At 27.4% G+C, this 25980-nt stretch overlaps 1 protein-coding gene and 1 pseudogene across 1 annotated transcript in view; both read right to left on the reverse strand.

Annotated features, from left to right (window-relative positions):
• The window catches only part of LOC111624680, a 41749-nt gene extending 23140 nt beyond the window's left edge, over positions 1–18609 (reverse strand). The window contains exons 1-4 of the mRNA XM_023367590.1: positions 18452–18609; positions 10350–10473; positions 6128–6195; positions 111–2253 (exon numbers count right to left, since the gene is read on the reverse strand). Of these exons, the coding sequence (XP_023223358.1) occupies positions 111–2094 (1984 nt within the window). The 5' untranslated portion in view covers positions 2095–2253; positions 6128–6195; positions 10350–10473; positions 18452–18609. The remainder of the gene's footprint in view (positions 1–110; positions 2254–6127; positions 6196–10349; positions 10474–18451) is intronic.
• Positions 18610–22702: 4093 nt separating this feature from the next.
• LOC111624682 lies at positions 22703–24748 on the reverse strand (annotated as a pseudogene).
• Between the last annotated feature and the right edge of the window lie 1232 nt (positions 24749–25980).

The raw sequence follows: 25980 nt of genomic DNA on the forward strand, positions 1-25980 counted from the left end.
TTAATATAAATATATGTTAATATATATAAAATTAAAATTTTATTAATTAATAAAAATACATTTAAGTGTAATCAAACAAACTGATAAATGGAATGCGTATATTAACATACCGTGTCGATAAGTTCTATTTGCTCTTAATTCTGGCAATGGTACTGCTAAGGTGGTTGACGTCTGAGGAGTTCTAATTTCCTGTGTTGGTCTGTAAAAATTGGCAGATGAACAAACTCCACTGTTGCTATTTTTGACATTCACCCCCAATTCTCCAAATAATGACTCAGTTTGTACATGAACAGAATTCAATTTCTTTTCTGGACATTTTTTCATTGAATAATTATTTTCAAAAGTATCTAATTCTGAAGTTTTATTAAATTTCTTATTAATAACAAATTTTTGCTTTTCTTCCAAAATGGATAAAGGTTTGTCTGATTTTATCTGACATTTTTTTCTATAATTATGCTGTAAACTAAATTCTTTTCCTTCTTTATTTTGATTAATTGTAGAGTCATCCAAAAATATATTACACAAAGGCTGTTTATCTTTATCAGTTTTATCCTTCTCTATTAACAAATTTAATTTTGGTTCTTTTGTAATATCAGATTTTATCTTCTCTTTTATATTATATTTATTTAATTTATTTTTTTCTTTAAAAATGTTTTCTTTTGCATCTACTTTAGATTTTTGATAATTATTCTTATTTTGACAATTATTTTCACTTTCTTTGAGTGATTCATGTTTTAAGTAATTTTTATCATTAACAAATGAATGTTTAGTAGTATGTAAATTCTCATTTGCATTTGTATAAGTCACAAAACATGCTTCAGGAGATGAAAATGTCACATAGTTCTCAGAAGTAATAGTAAATGGAAAAATAGTATTAGTGTTACTTAAAACTGCTTTATTATTATTATTATTATTATTACTAAATATCTTCTTTCTTATGTAGGAATCACTAGAATCTTTATTTCCTCTTTCTTTAAAACTATCATCACTTTTAGTAACTCCAGATTTAGTTTTGACATTAAAATCAGAATGTAAATGATTTGTAAATAAATTTGAAATGCTCATAGTATCATTTATTTTATATAAATCTGCTTCTTTTTCTTTATTTTGGTTTGTAAATCTATCAAACATGATGTTGGAAGAAAGTTTTTCTTCTTTTGCATGAGAATTGTCATTCTTAGCTTTTGTTTTCGTGCGATGATAAGATGATGATTGATAGAATAGTTTCCTAGATAAATCAGTTAAATTAACAACTTTACCTTTACTACACAAATTTATATTTTCTTCAGGGGATTTTATAAAATTCTGTTTTAATTCGCAGTATAAGTTTTCATTTTGACTTAATTTATTATATGATAAGTTTTGTTCTTGTTCTTCTAAAGAATATCCAAATAATGTTTTGGTATCATGAGGAACTTTTTTAACAGGTAGAATAGGTGGTGAAACTGAAACTTCTTCAGTTTTTCTGAAATTTGGATTATCAACCTGATTAACAATTTCTATATTTTTAAACATACTTTTATTAATTTCTTTTACTGGCTCAACTTTGTCTTCTAAAGATAATACATTGCTTTTGAAAATGTTCTCTACATTTTTATTACACTCTTCTTTATCACAGACAGAAATATTAATAGGTGGAGGTGGGGCGCGTCTCTTTTGGTACCTCATTGGTAAGGAACTTGTTTTACTTTTTAAGTCTGGAGAATGAAGAATATTTACTTTATCAGTACTTTTTGAAATATTGAGTGTGTTGGATTTACAATTTCTAAGAATAGTATCTTCTTTATGTAAATTATTATCTGATTTACTTAATTGGTTATAATATTCAGATTTAACTTGCTTTTTCAAAAGTAATGGAGAGGGAGGTGGTGGTATAGGTGGAGGAACTTTTTTCTTTTCAATCTTAGTATTTATACCTTCAACTGGTTTATATTTATTTAATAATTTTTTATGTTCTAAATTTATTTTTTTAATTTTTTTTCTTTTATGGTACTTAGAGCTCGGAATAAAGCAACTCATTAACATTTGCAATCCACTTTTGGTATCTGAATCACTTTCACTACTGCTGGATATGTCATACTTCACCGAAAACATTTCTGGACAACTTTCTACTGAATAACTTTTATTTTGAAGCCTATTGTTATTCTCTTCAGCTTCATCTTCAGACCACTGTCCAAATTTTGGTACTCGATGTTTCAAATGAACAGATTTAACTTTTTGACTTTTACTTAGTATGGGTTTATTTCCGTTTTTCTGATAAACAAAATATCAAACAAATAATATTTTATTTTAAATTTAAAGTAAATTAAAAATAAAATATTAAAAAAATTCATTCCAATAAAAATGAATATTGTATGAGTAAAACAGGCATGTTAGTATATGCATCACATTACTTTTATGACTGTTATTTTGGGACATGCTGATTAAAAAAATATATATACTATATTTACATTTAAAATAAATTATTATATAAATTTCCATCTTTACTACTATTCTGTAAATATATAATGATCATGCTGTATCTAATTCATAATTAGATTCATCAGCATCAATTTTAACTATTACAATGTTAGGATAATCATGTAAATTTTTTACAAATATATTTTTACTTTATAGATTTCATTTAGTATAAAAAAATGCCAAGTGTAAATAATTTAACATAGAAATATTTCTATTGTATTTATTAGTAGTGTAGCATATAAGCATAATTTTACAATACATAAATTTTATGAATGTTACTTCTTTTATCAATTATCTTTTATGACTGTTAATTACTTTTATGATTGTCAAATTTTGGGACATGCTGATTAAAAAATATATATATACCATATTTACTCACATATAAGACAAGGTTTTTATTCATTTTTCACTAGGTCGTCCTATACGTGTGTGCGAAGAATTCTTTGCGCTTTTGAAATAATTTTTGTGAATTGTGTATTTGCATTTTTTACAAGATGCTCACCCTCTGTTGTTTAAAAACAAAAGTATTTTATCTGAGTTGTTTAAATCCTTCTTGTGTATTGTCAGGAGTAAAGATGAATAGCAATAGAAAAAGCAAAGCTTTTGAATTAAATTCCAAAACCATATGGAAGCCCATTGTTTTTATCCATTCCCATGTGAAAACACAGATGATTATTCAGAAATCAGAATTCAGAGAAACTCATAAGTGTAATTGACGGAGAGTGGATTCAACTGTTAATAATTGGCATAAAAGGTTTCCAATTGTCCAGCTTTACATGAAGAAACTTATGTTGTCAATTTCACAAGATTTTTCCTTGAAGTTTAAAATGCCAGTAATTTCTGTGAGTCAATGTGTGCATTAATGTGCATTTGATATTTTATTTGTGATTAAACGAAATAAAATTAGAATTGTATTAATAAATCTAATTTTCTTTATTTTGATCTTTAAAGTCATACCTTGTCCTTTATTCAAGATCGTCTTATAAGCAAGTAAATACAGTATTATATTATACTAATACTGAATTCCATTAAATTCAAATTACCTCCTTACTGACTATTTAAAAAAAATAGTTATTTCATAAAACCTTTAATGTTACATAAATAATTTACTGTATTGAAAAAACTATATAAATATAATTAATAAAAATTTTCTACTACTGTTGACTTGATAACTTGAGATGAGAGAGAGAGAGAAGAATTTGAGTTAACAAAATGTTACTGAAATTACTATTACTGTAATGAGTTCATAATTATTATGATTCAAATGATACAATTAGACTTAAATAATTAAATGATATAGTTAGACTTATAGATACAAAAACTGCATTGAATTTATAATTGTTACAACTAGACAAAAATAAAATTCAACCTATGAAAAGATTTGACTTAACAAAGTTCAAATTATTGAGAACCAACTATACAAAGATACAATCAAAAAATGCTAGCAAAGAAATAAACTTGACTGCTAATATAAGACAACTGGAAAAATTTCTAATTTAAAGTACCAGTATACCTAACCCTTGATTTGCACAGTAATCAAATAATGCAGTTTTGATTTAACATGATATTTTAAAATATTTTTCACTATTTTATTTTCAATAATTTTATTTTAAACTTTAGTATTTTAACATTAATGTTTATGCCCATGCAAATTATTATGACATTGCAATTGTGTTGTCATTACTTTCAATTTTCAATGTTTTAAGATGGAATTCCCCATTTTCTATTATGTCTAGACTTCACATATATTGCATTGAACAGAGTTCTATAAAAGTAAATTTAATTATATAAAAAATTATTAAAAGTATTATAGAATTATATATAAAACAAAACAAGTTTTGCTAACAGATTTTTTGAAATAAGACTATATTTACATCTTCAGTAAAACAAATTTAAAAAAAGAAATCAAAGATGTTAGTAAAAAAAGTGGAAGATTTCATCTAATAAAAAATAAAAAAATTGTTTCTTTATCAACAATTGAAGAAAAACAGAATAAAATTTCATTTTCATTAATTTTATGTTTATTTATTAATAAAGCTTAAAGACTGTTTTGTATATAAAGTTGCTAATTTTGTGAAAATACAACATCTAATAATGTGAAACCACTCTGGTCCCATAAGTGCTGGATTAATGAACTTCTACTATATAATGCTTAGCTTTTTTATTATTATATTTATTGTGATATTCAAAAATTTTTAATGCAACTTTTTATTTATCTTGCAGCTGAAACTAGACAAATATCAGAAATTAATAGAATATTCATATATCAGGATGATTATTATACTCTTTCCCAAATAAGAATGAAGCTGCAGTTGATGCTTATTAGTGTACATATGCAAATTAAAATAGTTCTGTGTTCATTACAAATTAGAACATAACATATATACAGACATATATTGGAAATTTTTAAGATTATGAAAACAAAAAAAAAGTCACATGGTGTTATATATCATGGCATTTGAATTTTCAAAGTGCTCTATTTTATTCAACTTTGTTTACGACTTCATTTCTTAGCTATAATGGTGAGCTGTTACACATTCAAGATCTAGGACATTGGCTACATTCCTATTCTGAGAAATACTATAGATATAATTATGTTTTGCTGTTAAATTTTTTTTTTGCAAGTATGTTAAGAATTATTTGTTATAATCTATTCTATTAACCACAGAATTGTATGTCTTTGTCTTTTTTAGATATAATGAAACTATATCTATATTTAAACAAATATGTTAGCTAAAAAAGATCTTATCTTGTATTATAAAGAGAAATTTTCTAGTGTGCTTACAGCTAAAGTTTTAATATTGTATAAATTAATAAACTAATATTAATTTTATCAAAAATTAATAACCTATTGTTGAAAATTTATTAGTTCTAAAACTTCTGGTATATAAATAATGTTATAATCTAAAATAATATCTATTAATAGTATAATAAAGCTTTATTGGCATCATTCACTGACTCATGAAATGTTTGAGTACAACCACTCTTCTTGCAGTTGAAAGGGAATATCAAATACATTACAAGAGAAATCAAATCTTAAGAAAGTCAAATACTTTATTGCTAAAAGGTATCAAAGTTCAACCCTTGATATCTTGCAGAATACAGTAATGTCTGAGTAATCAATAAATTTAAGTATCATCTATCTACTCTAAAAAATGTTTAATATTATTATTAATTTACTCATTTTAGTAATTCTAAAACTTTTTAAACCATATTTTATAATTAAAAGCTTTTTTTTTGTAATTAGATAAAAATTATTTTTACTATTTTCACACAAAATTTTTCAGTAAATGTATTGATTAATTCAAGATTTGACATAACAATTTATTTTTTAAAAATATATTTCAAAACCTGTTTTTCTATCTCTAATAATTAAAATGAAATGAAAATTTAAAATATATTTTATAATTTTTTTAATAAATGCCAGAAGTTTAATTTAAAAAATCCTTCTAATATAAAAACAAATAAGTCTATACATATATTATTAATATCATTGTTATTACTGATATGATTTTAATGATTTGTTCATATTCTGATATTAAACCAAGTTAATTTATTTTGCCAAAGCAAAGCCAGAATTAAGTAGATTAAAATTATATAAAAAGTATAACAAAGTTTATTTACAATAAATTGAGACTAGTTATATTACTGTAAACATAATACTTACAAATTCAAGATTCCCAGAATCAATATTTTTTGTAGAATATTGACAATTTAATAAGTGAAAAGTAGAATCTGAAATAAAAAACATTATATTTAATATATTTAAAATTATTGAAACAACTATAGCCTACATAAAATTTATAAACAAACTATGTAAAAATTTTAAACCTTACATAAAATATTTAATTTAATAATCAAAATGTAAATAAATTTAATTGTATACAATATGATCATTCATTAAACAAAAACTGTTTGGTTAAGAACATGCATTATTTATGAAATGGCTTCAAGTGCAGGTCATTTTCAGCATACATATAAATCAAATTAAAATAATGAAATAGAATCTATTTATTAAAAAGATTATTCTATTTCATTTATTCAAATAAACAAAAATCATGCATTTTTAATGAAGGAAGAAATTTCAATAAGAGTTCAGATATTTAATTTTTAAAAATTGTTCAAACATTATTATTAATTATTGAAAACATTTATTTATATAAATTTGTAATTATAACTAAACAATTATTTATATAAATAATTGGAATAATCATATGATAATTTTCTTACAAGAAATTTTCTTCTTTCATAAAGCTCTTTAAAAATATTTTTAATATTCTCTATGTAAACTGAAATAAAATTCCAATATTCAGAATATTAAAAAATTTCTTAGACAGTTTCACAGTTTCATATTCCAAAAGTTTACTGAAATAACTTATTACTAAATTTTAATTGAAAACAATAGCATCAAGCATCAAATATAAAGGCAATGAAGAATTGAATCAAGATGATTGAATCACTGTAAGTAATAAATTTTATATAATATACAGTATATAATAAATAATATTTTAATAATTTCAACATTCTTCCCAACATATAATAACAAGTAAAATGGCAAAGCCATTCTTGGGACAAGACTATGTCTCGGAGAGCGTGAGCAATGCATGTGCAAATCTCACACTTGCGCCAACGCAAATAATTTCACCATATCTTTATTTGTTTGCTGTAAAACTAATCGGCTGCTATGCTCGCTGTGTTGGCTTGTAAATCCCCAATAGCTTTTTCAACTTTTGTAGAAACAGTCTCAACATTTTATATTATATTTTGACCCGGTTCTTGGTCCCCTGACTACCTACAAGTCTGGTTTATTTTATGTGAACATGATTTGGGCACCAAATATTCTGTGCCAAATTGCAACTCCTGACATGTACTCCTTCATACCTCTAAGGTGTGCCTCTAAGGTACCTCTAAATTTTAGTTGGTTGACCAGTAATGTTAGCTGTTTGCTACTGCAAATTTTCTTATGAACCTCAATTATGATAATAAAGCAAAACCTATACCATAACATTAAATAGCAACTAATTCATAGGCTGATTACCTTTAAAAAATAATAATAATAAACACAATAAACATGTTTTTACATGTTAAAACATGATTGGATGAACTGTACATAAGGTATATACATAAAGGTAAGTATTAAGGATGCACCGATTAATCGGCAAGTAATCGGTAATCGGCCGTATCGGCCACTTAGCCGATTAATCGGTATCGGCCATTTCCACCGATTAATCGGTTTCGATAATCGGCCAATTTTACATTTTGGTATTTTTGTTAGAATGTTACATACAATGCTAGTAATAAAAACTAATAAATTTCTGTTATATATTTATTATTTATTACATGACAATCTGAATATTAAAAAAATTTTACTAATCAAATTATTCCTTTCATCAATACATATTATAAGTATAACATAACGTATAATATAAAGTTTAAACTTTACATAAGAAAAAGTATTGAATAGGTTAAGAAGAAAAATTAAATTTTTATTTGTTTCATAAGTTTAAAGTTTAAATACAAAACAAATATAAAACAAATAAAAATTTAATATTTAAACTGTAAAACCCTTAAATTACAATTTAAGGGTTTTACAGTTTGTTTTTACAATGCAAAAACATGAGAATTTCATCATTTTCAGGGCATAACCTATTTTTTGCCGGCTCATAAATGTTACCTTCAGTGCTGAAAATTTTTTCACTTTCAATGGAAGATGCTGAGGCACTTAAATATTTCATAGCTATTTTGCTCAAATTAGGGATAAATGTAAATATGTTTCTAATTCTTGATCGAAACGTTTGTTCGTCTCTTTCTTTTTTTTTTCTTTCTTTTTAAAAACATGCTATTCTTCATTCTTTCGTTTACCAGAAGCTAATTCATCAAATAAATCAGAAAAACTTAGAAATTCACCTCCATCTTGATCACCTCCAGAAGTAGAAGCTTCAGAATTTAATTCTTATTGAGATTTCCTCTAGCATATCCTCTTTTTGAAATTTCATTTTGAATCTAATAAAAATGACAAGCATAAAGACTTGTTTTCTATATATGCTGAAAATTTTTTTTTATTGGATTTTCTAGTTCTTCTGTTGTGGTATTAATGCCACTAAAGGAACTACTGATCTTTGCTTTTGATAAGAATAATTTCAGAGTCTCTATTGTGGGAATTATTGAAGATGAAGTGGCTTCTCGTTTGCTGGCTTTCCACAGTAATTTCTTTGAATGGTTTTACAAGTAGAACAATTTTTTCAACGAGAGACCACTGATATGGGCTCAACGTAGGAATTTTATTATCTATAGCATATGTGACAAGGGCCTTTTGCTGTTCCAACATGTAGTATGTAGAATTCCAGCGAGTAGGAACATCTTGAATTAATTTGTGTTTCTGCAAACCTAACTTTTCTTGCAAATCTTCTAATTTGATTACAGCTACAGCAGAATGATTAAAATGTGTGACAATATTTCTATTAACTGTGATTATAGTTTTCACATCTTGTTTAGAAAATATGCATTCGTTTAGTGTCAGCTGCAGCGTATGATAATGCTTCTAAGTTGCAATTCCTAATTCCAGCTACCAGATTTGCTGCAGAATCTCTTAGTACTAAGAATATCTTATCACTTGTCAACTTATACTGTTCAAGAACAATTTTTAACTGTTCACTGATTCGTGTAGCTGTGTGGGAACCTTCAAAGGAAACAATTTGCAAAACAGCTCTTTCCTGCTGAAAATCATCCTTCAACCAGTGAGCTGTTACACTTAAAAAAGGAGAATTGTTTGTAGTTGCTGTCCAAATATCAGCGGTTAAAGAAATATATTTTGTTTCTGTTAAACACAAAAACACTTCAGCTTTTTAAACATGCGTCAACAATTAAGTGTTGAGATTTATTTTAGAAACAAAGGAAGAGATTGTTTATTTTGCGAGGATATTCGATCGTCTCTTGTTTACCTGACCTCAGGGAGATGGAAATACCAGGTGGAGAAAAATGGGTTTTTCCACATTATAATTAACTGTATAATTAACTCCAGGATCTCACACTATTAATGCAATAAATTATTAACACTAATCGGCCGATTAATCGGTATCGGCTGATAATGCATGGCCGATTAATCGGTAATCGGTAATCGGTCATTTTGCTTATTGGTGCATCCTTAGTAAGTATAGTACAATATACATACCTTAGGGAGAACACTGAATTTGATTACCATTACACATTACAATAATTAATATAATATTGTAATGACTTAATAATCATTGTTATTCTTCAAATTCCCTAAATTTTTTATTAATTTTTAAATTAATTATTAAAAATTTCAAAATAAAATTTAAAGTTAATCTACAAAATGATTAATTTTTAATTTGTGTTATATTAATAAACAGCATTTAATATACTATAAAAAATAGCAGAAACCTTATAAAAAAATTTTAGTCATTTAAAAATTTTTGAATGATTTGGTTAAAAATGTAGAAGGAGTATCTCAAAGAATTCATTAACAAAATTCTAATAAATTTATCCAGATCTTAAGCTGAAGATATCAGTAAAGAAAAAGTAAAATCACAGAATAATTCAAATATCTTTAATGCTAATTTTAACATCTTTAAACCTTTAAAATTAAAATACATTTAAAACATTTAAAAAAAGAAATTTGAGAAATGTCAAAATTATTTTATCATCATATGTAAAAGATGAAAAAGATTCAAATAGATCAATTTTATATTTTGCACATTCAAATCAGTAATGAGTGAGACTATTCTTATTATATCATTTATATTTTTTGTATTTAAAATTTGTTAGTCATTAAATCTCATATGTAAAAACTTATTTAAAAAAATATTTATTGATATGAATAATATACAAAAATATAAAAAAGTTTAATTTAGAAAATTTTAAAATACCTGAACTGAATTTATCATCAACTTTATTCAATAGATTGACAGGTATAAAGCATACATGGTTATTTTTTCCATAAAAATATCTTTTAAAACCAATTTTACCATCTCCATAGCCAATGGGGTTATCCTAAAATTAATAAAATTATTATTTTATCTAAAAGTGTATTTGAAATTACTTTTTCTAAATTTAATCATTTATCAGTTAAAATAGTCATAAAAACTATACAAATTTCTTGATTAAATATTTTATTTATTTATGTTCTTTACAAATGGAATTGTCATGTACTGTATATGACAAAAGATTTCCACCTCCAACTAACAGTATGACCCAGATACATAAATTTTAATATATAATAATAATAAAAATAAAAAAAAACAATAGGACAAAAATATTAAACACTAAGAATTCTAAAGTATTTGTTTATAAACATCTTTAAAATGACTAAAAACTTCATGTAATAAATTTTCAAATTCTATCATATGAAAGATGTGATAAAAGTATTATCTTTGAGAAATGCTTAGTCTATAAAAGGGAGTAAAAACATATGATGTGTTATGTAAGTTCCATTGAGGAGTTTTTAAACATAGCCAATCCAACTGTATTTCCGACCAAATGATTGCCTTAAACATTAAATCTACTATTATTAACGATTAGAAACTAAGTAATATTAAGAAATAGCAGATTTATATCCTGATTGAGGTGATCATTTGGTTGAGTATCTATGTATTGAGCTTCGGGATGTTTAGTATATTCATATGTTTCTGTTAAAATATTTATGGAAGTGCAAACGGTCAAAGTGTTTGACACACTCTTTAAAACTTGGAAGACCAAGTCTGGATCTGGCGATGTTTGAATGATAAGTATGGGGAGATTGCAGAGTAAATTTATAGTTAAATAAATTTTGTCAAGTTCTTTTGTGATTTTATTTAAAAGAGAGGGAGCAACCATGGCCCAAATTGATAAATCATAATATACAATTTATTATACAAAAATATGTATAATATTAAGATTGTATTTATTCAATAACTTTCACATGTTCATATATATTCTAATGCTATATAATGAAAGCCAACATAATTTCCAATTTATTGGGAATTATGAAAGTAAGTATTTTTGATAGCTTAATAACATTTAATTTTACTTATAAATTTTCGGTTTATTTTTTTAAATGCATTTCAAAATTTTTTAAAATGAACTTATTTTTCATGATTATTGATTAATTCACACCAGGACTGTGGAGTTGGTAAAAAAACACTTGACTCCGACTCCTGATAATTTTAGTATGCTGACTCCAACTACTCTGGCTCTGGCAAAATTAAATACCAAGTCATTTATCGGGGGCAGAGGCACTCATAGGGGGTACCCTGTAAAGTACTATATTATTTTTCTGCCCTCTACAACGATTATCGACACAACTGTGTGCCGGAAACAGCTGTTACCTAACGGGTACTTTATGCGGATTCGCGTTAATGTGCCAGGCCTGGACTTTAAGCGTGCACCGAATTAAATAATGACAAAGTTAGTCAAAAACAATCCAATATTTAATAAAAATTCTAGTAATAACTATATACAAAATTTAATAAAAATCAAATAACAATTTATTCAATGTAAATCAATAAGAATCAACCCGACAAAACTCAAATCAATCTATTTTCTAACTTAAATCTATTCCCCTTTGGAACTTGACAAAAAATTCAAAGACTTAACTTATGTACAATAATTCTTATGAATTAAAGGTCCTAATCGTCACCTCGATATACTAGAAACCTTTTTCCTCACTCTCAAGACTTTCTCTAATCTTTGATCCACAAATCGAATAACTTCAAAATCGCCTTGGAACTACTTTATCCTATCAGACACCTCTCTCTCATTTGCTGATACGAAGCTCACCACACTTGTTGCTAACAGAAGCTCACCTCTATCATCTTCACTTGAGGTTCGGTCTTTATACTGTGAGGTGACATCACAATTCTGAGTGAGATCACTCCCCTCATTTACATACTTATTGCTAACAATAACTTTTCCTGTTTGCCTGGCAGCCTATTTTCCAACAATACTCTGTAACCTTTTACATTATTCTTTTTGACAATTTTCAGGATGTTTTATTCTTTAAGGTTTAGCAAGTTCCTAAATTGTGCTTGTGGGGTCTTCACCCTTTTTCTCAGTGCAGACTTACTTTTTTCCACTCAGGAGCGCAAGTGTGCATGAGTTTTATCTACGGCACTTTTCTCTCGTCGGCGAGTTGGTTTCTCTTCTATTTTTAAGTTTCTAAGGTGTGTGGTGAGGAAACCTTCATCCTAACAAAACATAAGTCCCAAACAAAAATAGAATAAAAAGCAAAAATAAAAGTAAATAAAAATAATGCTCAGACTTGGTTCCTTACACCCCTACTCTGAACTCTGAAAGGAGCCCAGAGCATTTACTCAAATACTTTTATAATTAGTATTTTTAATATTTAACTTGCATTCATATTTATTTGTATAAAAAAATTAATTTTTAACAAATATTTAATAAGAGGAGAAAGGGGGCAATAAATCTACATCTACATATCTTTATTCTACACTATTTGCACTTTAATTTCACCCTTTCAGAAAAGTTGTTCAACTAAAAAGTATGTGATTAGCTACTTCAGCACTTGTTCAGAAAAGGAAAATACATACTCTGATCAATTAGTCTGGCTCATTCAGAAAAATAGAGTACGTATTTAGAGCAGGGATAATAAAGGAATGATTCAACTCTTCAGAATTATAACAAAATACAAAAACATTTTAAAAAACTAATAAATATAAAATCCATTTTTTTTCATTTAAATAAAAAAAACTAAATTAAATTTAAAATGCCTGAGTCGGAGTCAGAGTTGACACATTTTTCCCAACTCTTACTCCTCTGGCAAGAAATTCCTCCCGATTCCGACTCCACAGCCCTGGTTCACACTAATAATTAATCAAATACCAAAAATGCAAATTTAATGTATAAACTTTTATTTATATCCATTTTAATGAAAAAAGAAAAATTATAAGATAAAAAAATTATAAAATTATGTATGAAAAATGTACAAGGTAATTCAGCTAAGCAAATACAAACATCTGGGAGGGATAAATTGCACAAAGACAAATCGGAATCATATAACAATGCCAGGTTGGTAATACCATCTTCATGTGCTAATGTACAGAGAGGATGCGAAATGAAATGCTTTTTATTACTCACAAGACATTTGCAAAATGCATTGAGGTTACATAAGATGTTTAAAGTTGCAACCATGAACTGTAACACATGCTTGACAACATTGGTGCACAAAACCACATACATTTTGGAAAATTCCTGGCATGTCTTAGATTTCTGAAGCAGTTACAGAGATGCATGCTACTAGGTCCTCATCATGCTGGAACCATATTGCATGGTGTAGTGATTGTGGAATCTGTTTGTGCAATAGCTCTGACAAGACATTCCCCCAGAAATATCTGATAATGTCATTTATCACTTGAAGATGGTGTTTTTGACCCAGCATTGCTATATGATTCCAATTTGTCTTTGTGCAACCTACTCCTCCTAGAAGTTTGTACACACTTAGCTGAATTACTCTGTATATTAAACCTTATATTTTCAGCTTTAATTGTTTAACCAGAAATGCTGCATAATTATTTTATTCAGTATTTTATTAATATAAAAATCATAATTTTTATATTATATTTTATATTATATTTGGCTTAATATAAAAATCATAATTTTTATATTAAGCCAAAACCAAATAATTTTTAAGATTTGCTCATGATTTATAAAGCATGGTATATATATGTACGTACACACACATTATTTCTTTTACAAAATTCTTTAAAATGAAATATACAAAACACAAAAAAAATTTTGTGTTCATATTTTAGGAATTTAAGTGCATAAAGCAAATGACAATAGAGTGGAAGTTAATTCTTTGATTTACTTGTATTTTAATTGAAAAGTGTAGTGGTTTATTCAATAAAATGTTTTTATATATTATAAAAGAATAGAAATAGAAATATATAGCAACTGTATAAAAATTCTGTATTAATCTGTTTCTGTATTATTTCTAACAATAAAAACAAAATTTATCTCAAAACAAGAAATATTTTAAAATCCTATTTAACTTTTTAAGAATTCCTGAAAAACATTTTCAAGTATAACAAACATTGCAAAGCCTGATAAGTACAGTAAGACCCCGCTTAACACTAATTTGATATAACACAGTCTACTCAAAGCCTAAAAAAAAGCTCAAAATTTACACACTGATTTAAATTATTGCAGCATTTCATTGATTCATATATAATACAATTATTTACAAACACAAACCAATCAGAAAAAGGTGTACTTTCTTTAAATCTATGTTTGTTTAGTGCAATTTTGAAAAAATATATATCATGGATGCCATAAGCAATATAGACTTTGCTTGGCAAGAATAACCACAAACGGAGTGTGGAAGTTATGGCTGAAGGTATCCAAGAATTCTCAACGAGAAGAGCCTATCATTGTATCGTTGTACCAAATTTTCAATCTAATCAATACAGCAGGACTAGGAGATATAGACAATCAGGATATTGAGGAGTTACTGAAGGTTTCTGGCAAGAGCCTTGCCAATGATGACCTCCAAGAACTGGCAGAACAAGGAATTTGTATAGAACTGGAAAATAGATATTCGGAAAACAAAGAACCCAATGAATTTCTCTACAGATTTCCTTAGTAAAAGTTTGGTAATGATAACCGAAATTGTTGATCAAATTGTAGCAAACAATTCAGATTTTGAAAGGAGTGAAAAAGCAAAACGAGGAATTTTGGATGTGATCTTCTGCTACCAGTATTTGCTTAAGGAGGAAAAAAAAAGCGACAAATGAAACTTCACGACTTTATTGCAAAAAAACAGAAATTTCAGAAAAGTCAGGACTTTCATCACAAAAAATGAACTACATTTCTCTGTGCATATGTTTATGTGTTATTTAACATATATTATTATATATAACTCCTGTCCACATTCAGCCAGAATGATATTTTTTATTTGCTTATGCTATTTTACGTTCTATCCCAAATAAGTTAGGAGGTGTCTTAGCTTTAGTTTTATCTGTGTTAATTTTACTGTCTTTAAGACTTATAGGAAAGTCTGTAAGCTCTCTCTCTTTTAGCTTATATGGACGAATTCTCTTCTGATTTTTTGTGTGTTTTTTCTTCTTTTAACTTGAATTGGAGCTTGTCCTGTTGAGTTTCCCTACATTTTAATTGGTCAAGTTCTTTCTATTCTTTATTTTTCATTTTTTATTATATTTTGATTTAAATAGTTATTTACCTAATGCAAGCTTTTGCTTTGAAAGCAAAGAATAGGAGTTCTCTTAATAACTTTTCTTAAAATGATACTTAATAAGAAATGAGAAACATCTTCATAGCTAGAATAATTAACGTATAATTTAAAGCCAAAGGAAGATATATTTTTCAAGCTAAGCTTATTAATTTATCATATTGAAAGCAGGGATATCTCCCCCAAACCCATATAAAAAGAAAAGAGAATGATAATACCTTAAAAGTAATAAAAACTGGTCCAAAAAATAAAATAGATGTTACCATTCTTATCAAAATAATATTTGCATATTCAGCCATAAAAATCAAAGCAAAACTTGCTCTTATATATTCAACATTAAACCCAGAAAGTAACTCGGATTCCCGTTCTGTAAAATCAAAAGGAGTCTGGTTAGTTTCTGCTAAACAAGAAGAAAATCAAACAGCTAAGAGCGGAAGTATAAATATTCCAATAGAACTAAATAGTTGATAATTATTAATTTCTTTTAGACTGAACGAAGAAACAAGGAGAAGAACAGAAAATAAAATGAATGCAAAGCTTACTTCATAAGAGATAGTTTGAGCAACCCCTCGATATGCCCCTAAAATAGCATACTTAGAATTTGAGGCTCAACCAGCAACTAAAATTGAATAAACTCTTACTCTCGAACAACATAGAAAGAAAAGAACCCCCCCATTTTAAATCTATAAAATGGAACAAAGAAGGATATAATATCCACAAAATAAGTGCTATAGATAACCCAAAAATAGGTGAAAATAAAAAAGGGTAAAGATTATAAGTCTATAAATTAGCTAATTCTTTAACAAATAATTTAATAAATTAATATAAAAATAACTTAAAATTAAAGTAAAATTTTTTTATTTTTGGTCACGTGTTCCCCTATCCCTGTTTACTCTACATTAAAATTACCTCGTTTAATGCTGTTTCATTTAGCGCTTTATCATCTAGGAACGCATCCCCCACATTAAGTGTGATCTTACTGTATATAAAAACATCCAATGATTGCCTAAATGATTGGGCTACAATTCTGCTAATTTTAAATAATTAAAACAAAGTAATTTGCTACTAGAGGTAGACTTTACGCACCATCTCTTAACTAAATTAATAATTATAATTTTCAAAATATATATAAATGGTTTGCTGTATAATAGTTAATATGACGATTTTAGTCTCTGTAATCCAAATATTCTTGGTAGACAAATCTCACAGCAATCTTATTGGCAAATTAAATTTATTTTGTAAAGACTACATCAAATGCATTTCGGGCTGGTCTAATATTTTCCAGTCCCTCTTCAGTGCTAAAATAATAACAAAGAACGTAAAATGTTTAACTAAAACACGACATAGATGTATATCTACACCAAAATTATAAATTTTGGAGAAAAACTTACAATAACCGCTGGTGGTAATTACAATGATATTTCCATGGGTAGGGGTGGTAAACTTTGTACACATTTGTAAGAATCCTAAAATTACAATTATCTTTTTTTGTATAAAACAATATAAGGCTAATACAAATAATATCTTAAACAATACTTATACTTACAAGTTTAAAAAACTTTTCCACACACGTGTATAATAAACATACTAAAACCAACCAATTATTAAAAAATTCTTTGACAAACAATTGTATAGATAATTCCAAAGCACTACAAATTTTTAACCTCATTAGCATCAGTATACAATCAACACTTCACAACAGTAATCAAGTGATGACGTCTTAATACATAACCATTTATTTTATTCTAGCGCCATCTATCAGATTATACCAGCTATAATTTATTTCCATCCCTTTCGACTGATTTATTAAATTATTATTATTTTGTTTTCTAATTTCTATATGTTCTTTGAATTTTCTTTTATAAATATCTTTTTCAATATGTAAAATTTTTACATTGTTTCTATTAATATTACAATTATTACTATTGATGTGGTTAAACCACGGAGAATTATTATACTTAAGCCGAATGGCTGCTTCGTGTTCTTTAACTCTAGTTTCTAGTACACGCCTGGATGGCGCTAGAATAAAATAAATGGTTATGTATTAAGACGTCATCACTTGATTACTGTTGTGAAGTGTTGATTGTATACTGATGCTAATGATGTTAAAAATTTGTAGTGCTTTGGAATTATCTATACAATTGTTTGTCAAAGAATTTTTTAATAATTGGTTGGTTTTAGTATGTTTATTATACACGTGTGTGGAAAAGTTTCTTAAACTTGTAAGTATAAGTATTGTTTAAGATATTACTTGTATTAGCCTTATATTGTTTTGTACAAAAAAAGATAATTGTAATTTTAGGATTCCTACAAATGTGTGCAAAGTTTACCACCCCTACCCATGGAAATATCATTGTAATTACCACCAGCGGTTATTGTAAGTTTTTCTCCAAAATTTATAATTTTGGTGTAGATATACATCTATGTCGTGTTTTAGTTAAACATTTTACGTTCTTTGTTATTATTTTAGCACTGAAGAGGGACTGGAAAATATTAGACCAGCCCGAAATGCATTTGATGTAGTCTTTACAAAATAAATTTAATTTGCCAATAAGATTGCTGTGAGATTTGTCTACCAAGAATATTTGGATTACAGAGACTAAAATCGTCATATTAATTATAATTTTTATAATTGTATCCTGATCATTTAGGCGATTGTTGGATATTTCTGAACATTTTCAAGTATCTCTCACTAACTTCTTCAGTGTAACAGTTACTCATTCCATAATTAATATACTAGATATAAGGAATAAAACAGATCATGTTAACATATAATTTAAAACTTACAAATTCAATTCCTGCAACTAAATTTTTGGAAATTGCTGAAATGTACCCTAGCCATCGAATAGTTCCAATTTCCAAGATATTATTTCTTTTCCACTTTATTCTATCTCCACAAGACCAACTTAAACATGGAAGTTCATCATTTGATGAAGATAAACTTTCTTTTTCTTAAAAAAAAAAAAAAAAAAAAACAACTGNTCATAAAAACTATACAAATTTCTTGATTAAATATTTTATTTATTTATGTTCTTTACAAATGGAATTGTCATGTACTGTATATGACAAAAGATTTCCACCTCCAACTAACAGTATGACCCAGATACATAAATTTTAATATATAATAATAATAAAAATAAAAAAAAACAATAGGACAAAAATATTAAACACTAAGAATTCTAAAGTATTTGTTTATAAACATCTTTAAAATGACTAAAAACTTCATGTAATAAATTTTCAAATTCTATCATATGAAAGATGTGATAAAAGTATTATCTTTGAGAAATGCTTAGTCTATAAAAGGGAGTAAAAACATATGATGTGTTATGTAAGTTCCATTGAGGAGTTTTTAAACATAGCCAATCCAACTGTATTTCCGACCAAATGATTGCCTTAAACATTAAATCTACTATTATTAACGATTAGAAACTAAGTAATATTAAGAAATAGCAGATTTATATCCTGATTGAGGTGATCATTTGGTTGAGTATCTATGTATTGAGCTTCGGGATGTTTAGTATATTCATATGTTTCTGTTAAAATATTTATGGAAGTGCAAACGGTCAAAGTGTTTGACACACTCTTTAAAACTTGGAAGACCAAGTCTGGATCTGGCGATGTTTGAATGATAAGTATGGGGAGATTGCAGAGTAAATTTATAGTTAAATAAATTTTGTCAAGTTCTTTTGTGATTTTATTTAAAAGAGAGGGAGCAACCATGGCCCAAATTGATAAATCATAATATACAATTTATTATACAAAAATATGTATAATATTAAGATTGTATTTATTCAATAACTTTCACATGTTCATATATATTCTAATGCTATATAATGAAAGCCAACATAATTTCCAATTTATTGGGAATTATGAAAGTAAGTATTTTTGATAGCTTAATAACATTTAATTTTACTTATAAATTTTCGGTTTATTTTTTTAAATGCATTTCAAAATTTTTTAAAATGAACTTATTTTTCATGATTATTGATTAATTCACACCAGGACTGTGGAGTTGGTAAAAAAACACTTGACTCCGACTCCTGATAATTTTAGTATGCTGACTCCAACTACTCTGGCTCTGGCAAAATTAAATACCAAGTCATTTATCGGGGGCAGAGGCACTCATAGGGGGTACCCTGTAAAGTACTATATTATTTTTCTGCCCTCTACAACGATTATCGACACAACTGTGTGCCGGAAACAGCTGTTACCTAACGGGTACTTTATGCGGATTCGCGTTAATGTGCCAGGCCTGGACTTTAAGCGTGCACCGAATTAAATAATGACAAAGTTAGTCAAAAACAATCCAATATTTAATAAAAATTCTAGTAATAACTATATACAAAATTTAATAAAAATCAAATAACAATTTATTCAATGTAAATCAATAAGAATCAACCCGACAAAACTCAAATCAATCTATTTTCTAACTTAAATCTATTCCCCTTTGGAACTTGACAAAAAATTCAAAGACTTAACTTATGTACAATAATTCTTATGAATTAAAGGTCCTAATCGTCACCTCGATATACTAGAAACCTTTTTCCTCACTCTCAAGACTTTCTCTAATCTTTGATCCACAAATCGAATAACTTCAAAATCGCCTTGGAACTACTTTATCCTATCAGACACCTCTCTCTCATTTGCTGATACGAAGCTCACCACACTTGTTGCTAACAGAAGCTCACCTCTATCATCTTCACTTGAGGTTCGGTCTTTATACTGTGAGGTGACATCACAATTCTGAGTGAGATCACTCCCCTCATTTACATACTTATTGCTAACAATAACTTTTCCTGTTTGCCTGGCAGCCTATTTTCCAACAATACTCTGTAACCTTTTACATTATTCTTTTTGACAATTTTCAGGATGTTTTATTCTTTAAGGTTTAGCAAGTTCCTAAATTGTGCTTGTGGGGTCTTCACCCTTTTTCTCAGTGCAGACTTACTTTTTTCCACTCAGGAGCGCAAGTGTGCATGAGTTTTATCTACGGCACTTTTCTCTCGTCGGCGAGTTGGTTTCTCTTCTATTTTTAAGTTTCTAAGGTGTGTGGTGAGGAAACCTTCATCCTAACAAAACATAAGTCCCAAACAAAAATAGAATAAAAAGCAAAAATAAAAGTAAATAAAAATAATGCTCAGACTTGGTTCCTTACACCCCTACTCTGAACTCTGAAAGGAGCCCAGAGCATTTACTCAAATACTTTTATAATTAGTATTTTTAATATTTAACTTGCATTCATATTTATTTGTATAAAAAAATTAATTTTTAACAAATATTTAATAAGAGGAGAAAGGGGGCAATAAATCTACATCTACATATCTTTATTCTACACTATTTGCACTTTAATTTCACCCTTTCAGAAAAGTTGTTCAACTAAAAAGTATGTGATTAGCTACTTCAGCACTTGTTCAGAAAAGGAAAATACATACTCTGATCAATTAGTCTGGCTCATTCAGAAAAATAGAGTACGTATTTAGAGCAGGGATAATAAAGGAATGATTCAACTCTTCAGAATTATAACAAAATACAAAAACATTTTAAAAAACTAATAAATATAAAATCCATTTTTTTTCATTTAAATAAAAAAAACTAAATTAAATTTAAAATGCCTGAGTCGGAGTCAGAGTTGACACATTTTTCCCAACTCTTACTCCTCTGGCAAGAAATTCCTCCCGATTCCGACTCCACAGCCCTGGTTCACACTAATAATTAATCAAATACCAAAAATGCAAATTTAATGTATAAACTTTTATTTATATCCATTTTAATGAAAAAAGAAAAATTATAAGATAAAAAAATTATAAAATTATGTATGAAAAATGTACAAGGTAATTCAGCTAAGCAAATACAAACATCTGGGAGGGATAAATTGCACAAAGACAAATCGGAATCATATAACAATGCCAGGTTGGTAATACCATCTTCATGTGCTAATGTACAGAGAGGATGCGAAATGAAATGCTTTTTATTACTCACAAGACATTTGCAAAATGCATTGAGGTTACATAAGATGTTTAAAGTTGCAACCATGAACTGTAACACATGCTTGACAACATTGGTGCACAAAACCACATACATTTTGGAAAATTCCTGGCATGTCTTAGATTTCTGAAGCAGTTACAGAGATGCATGCTACTAGGTCCTCATCATGCTGGAACCATATTGCATGGTGTAGTGATTGTGGAATCTGTTTGTGCAATAGCTCTGACAAGACATTCCCCCAGAAATATCTGATAATGTCATTTATCACTTGAAGATGGTGTTTTTGACCCAGCATTGCTATATGATTCCAATTTGTCTTTGTGCAACCTACTCCTCCTAGAAGTTTGTACACACTTAGCTGAATTACTCTGTATATTAAACCTTATATTTTCAGCTTTAATTGTTTAACCAGAAATGCTGCATAATTATTTTATTCAGTATTTTATTAATATAAAAATCATAATTTTTATATTATATTTTATATTATATTTGGCTTAATATAAAAATCATAATTTTTATATTAAGCCAAAACCAAATAATTTTTAAGATTTGCTCATGATTTATAAAGCATGGTATATATATGTACGTACACACACATTATTTCTTTTACAAAATTCTTTAAAATGAAATATACAAAACACAAAAAAAATTTTGTGTTCATATTTTAGGAATTTAAGTGCATAAAGCAAATGACAATAGAGTGGAAGTTAATTCTTTGATTTACTTGTATTTTAATTGAAAAGTGTAGTGGTTTATTCAATAAAATGTTTTTATATATTATAAAAGAATAGAAATAGAAATATATAGCAACTGTATAAAAATTCTGTATTAATCTGTTTCTGTATTATTTCTAACAATAAAAACAAAATTTATCTCAAAACAAGAAATATTTTAAAATCCTATTTAACTTTTTAAGAATTCCTGAAAAACATTTTCAAGTATAACAAACATTGCAAAGCCTGATAAGTACAGTAAGACCCCGCTTAACACTAATTTGATATAACACAGTCTACTCAAAGCCTAAAAAAAAGCTCAAAATTTACACACTGATTTAAATTATTGCAGCATTTCATTGATTCATATATAATACAATTATTTACAAACACAAACCAATCAGAAAAAGGTGTACTTTCTTTAAATCTATGTTTGTTTAGTGCAATTTTGAAAAAATATATATCATGGATGCCATAAGCAATATAGACTTTGCTTGGCAAGAATAACCACAAACGGAGTGTGGAAGTTATGGCTGAAGGTATCCAAGAATTCTCAACGAGAAGAGCCTATCATTGTATCGTTGTACCAAATTTTCAATCTAATCAATACAGCAGGACTAGGAGATATAGACAATCAGGATATTGAGGAGTTACTGAAGGTTTCTGGCAAGAGCCTTGCCAATGATGACCTCCAAGAACTGGCAGAACAAGGAATTTGTATAGAACTGGAAAATAGATATTCGGAAAACAAAGAACCCAATGAATTTCTCTACAGATTTCCTTAGTAAAAGTTTGGTAATGATAACCGAAATTGTTGATCAAATTGTAGCAAACAATTCAGATTTTGAAAGGAGTGAAAAAGCAAAACGAGGAATTTTGGATGTGATCTTCTGCTACCAGTATTTGCTTAAGGAGGAAAAAAAAAGCGACAAATGAAACTTCACGACTTTATTGCAAAAAAACAGAAATTTCAGAAAAGTCAGGACTTTCATCACAAAAAATGAACTACATTTCTCTGTGCATATGTTTATGTGTTATTTAACATATATTATTATATATAACTCCTGTCCACATTCAGCCAGAATGATATTTTTTATTTGCTTATGCTATTTTACGTTCTATCCCAAATAAGTTAGGAGGTGTCTTAGCTTTAGTTTTATCTGTGTTAATTTTACTGTCTTTAAGACTTATAGGAAAGTCTGTAAGCTCTCTCTCTTTTAGCTTATATGGACGAATTCTCTTCTGATTTTTTGTGTGTTTTTTCTTCTTTTAACTTGAATTGGAGCTTGTCCTGTTGAGTTTCCCTACATTTTAATTGGTCAAGTTCTTTCTATTCTTTATTTTTCATTTTTTATTATATTTTGATTTAAATAGTTATTTACCTAATGCAAGCTTTTGCTTTGAAAGCAAAGAATAGGAGTTCTCTTAATAACTTTTCTTAAAATGATACTTAATAAGAAATGAGAAACATCTTCATAGCTAGAATAATTAACGTATAATTTAAAGCCAAAGGAAGATATATTTTTCAAGCTAAGCTTATTAATTTATCATATTGAAAGCAGGGATATCTCCCCCAAACCCATATAAAAAGAAAAGAGAATGATAATACCTTAAAAGTAATAAAAACTGGTCCAAAAAATAAAATAGATGTTACCATTCTTATCAAAATAATATTTGCATATTCAGCCATAAAAATCAAAGCAAAACTTGCTCTTATATATTCAACATTAAACCCAGAAAGTAACTCGGATTCCCGTTCTGTAAAATCAAAAGGAGTCTGGTTAGTTTCTGCTAAACAAGAAGAAAATCAAACAGCTAAGAGCGGAAGTATAAATATTCCAATAGAACTAAATAGTTGATAATTATTAATTTCTTTTAGACTGAACGAAGAAACAAGGAGAAGAACAGAAAATAAAATGAATGCAAAGCTTACTTCATAAGAGATAGTTTGAGCAACCCCTCGATATGCCCCTAAAATAGCATACTTAGAATTTGAGGCTCAACCAGCAACTAAAATTGAATAAACTCTTACTCTCGAACAACATAGAAAGAAAAGAACCCCCCCATTTTAAATCTATAAAATGGAACAAAGAAGGATATAATATCCACAAAATAAGTGCTATAGATAACCCAAAAATAGGTGAAAATAAAAAAGGGTAAAGATTATAAGTCTATAAATTAGCTAATTCTTTAACAAATAATTTAATAAATTAATATAAAAATAACTTAAAATTAAAGTAAAATTTTTTTATTTTTGGTCACGTGTTCCCCTATCCCTGTTTACTCTACATTAAAATTACCTCGTTTAATGCTGTTTCATTTAGCGCTTTATCATCTAGGAACGCATCCCCCACATTAAGTGTGATCTTACTGTATATAAAAACATCCAATGATTGCCTAAATGATTGGGCTACAATTCTGCTAATTTTAAATAATTAAAACAAAGTAATTTGCTACTAGAGGTAGACTTTACGCACCATCTCTTAACTAAATTAATAATTATAATTTTCAAAATATATATAAATGGTTTGCTGTATAATAGTTAATATGACGATTTTAGTCTCTGTAATCCAAATATTCTTGGTAGACAAATCTCACAGCAATCTTATTGGCAAATTAAATTTATTTTGTAAAGACTACATCAAATGCATTTCGGGCTGGTCTAATATTTTCCAGTCCCTCTTCAGTGCTAAAATAATAACAAAGAACGTAAAATGTTTAACTAAAACACGACATAGATGTATATCTACACCAAAATTATAAATTTTGGAGAAAAACTTACAATAACCGCTGGTGGTAATTACAATGATATTTCCATGGGTAGGGGTGGTAAACTTTGTACACATTTGTAAGAATCCTAAAATTACAATTATCTTTTTTTGTATAAAACAATATAAGGCTAATACAAATAATATATTAAACAATACTTATACTTACAAGTTTAAAAAAATTTTTTCCACATACGTGTATAATAAACATACCAAAACCAACTAATTATTAAAAATTCATTGACAAACAATTGTAAAAATAATTCCAAAGCACTACAAATTTTTAACTTCATACCATCAACACTTTACAAAGTCACACAGTAGACCACCAACACTTTACAACGGTAATCAAGTGATGACGTCTTAATACATAACCATTTATTTTTTATTTTATTCTAGCGCCATCTATTAGATTGTACCAGCTATAATTTATTTCCATCCCTTTCGACTGATTTATTAAATTATTATTATTTTGTTTTCTAATTTCTATATGTTCTTTGAATTTTCTTTTATAAATATCTTTTTCAATATGTAAAATTTTTACATTGTTTCTATTAATATTACAATTATTACTATTGATGTGGTTAAACCACGGAGAATTATTATACTTAAGCCGAATGGCCGCTTCGTGTTCTTTAACTCTAGTTTCTAGTACACGCCCGGTTTCTCCTATATATACACACGGATTATGACAGTCACATTCAATTCTATAAACCACACCAGCTTTTTTTAAAGGGTCTAAATTATTTTTACTATTATTATTAATATGTTTACAAATGTTTTGTGAAATACTATTGGTCAAAGATGGGGCCAAACAAATATTATGATTCTTAATACTTTTCCTGCACTT

The sequence above is a fragment of the Centruroides sculpturatus genome, unplaced genomic scaffold (assembly GCF_000671375.1).
Source record: "Centruroides sculpturatus isolate CEXI.00-Female unplaced genomic scaffold, Cexi_2.0 scaffold358, whole genome shotgun sequence".
Classification (NCBI taxonomy): Eukaryota; Metazoa; Arthropoda; class Arachnida; order Scorpiones; family Buthidae; genus Centruroides; species Centruroides sculpturatus.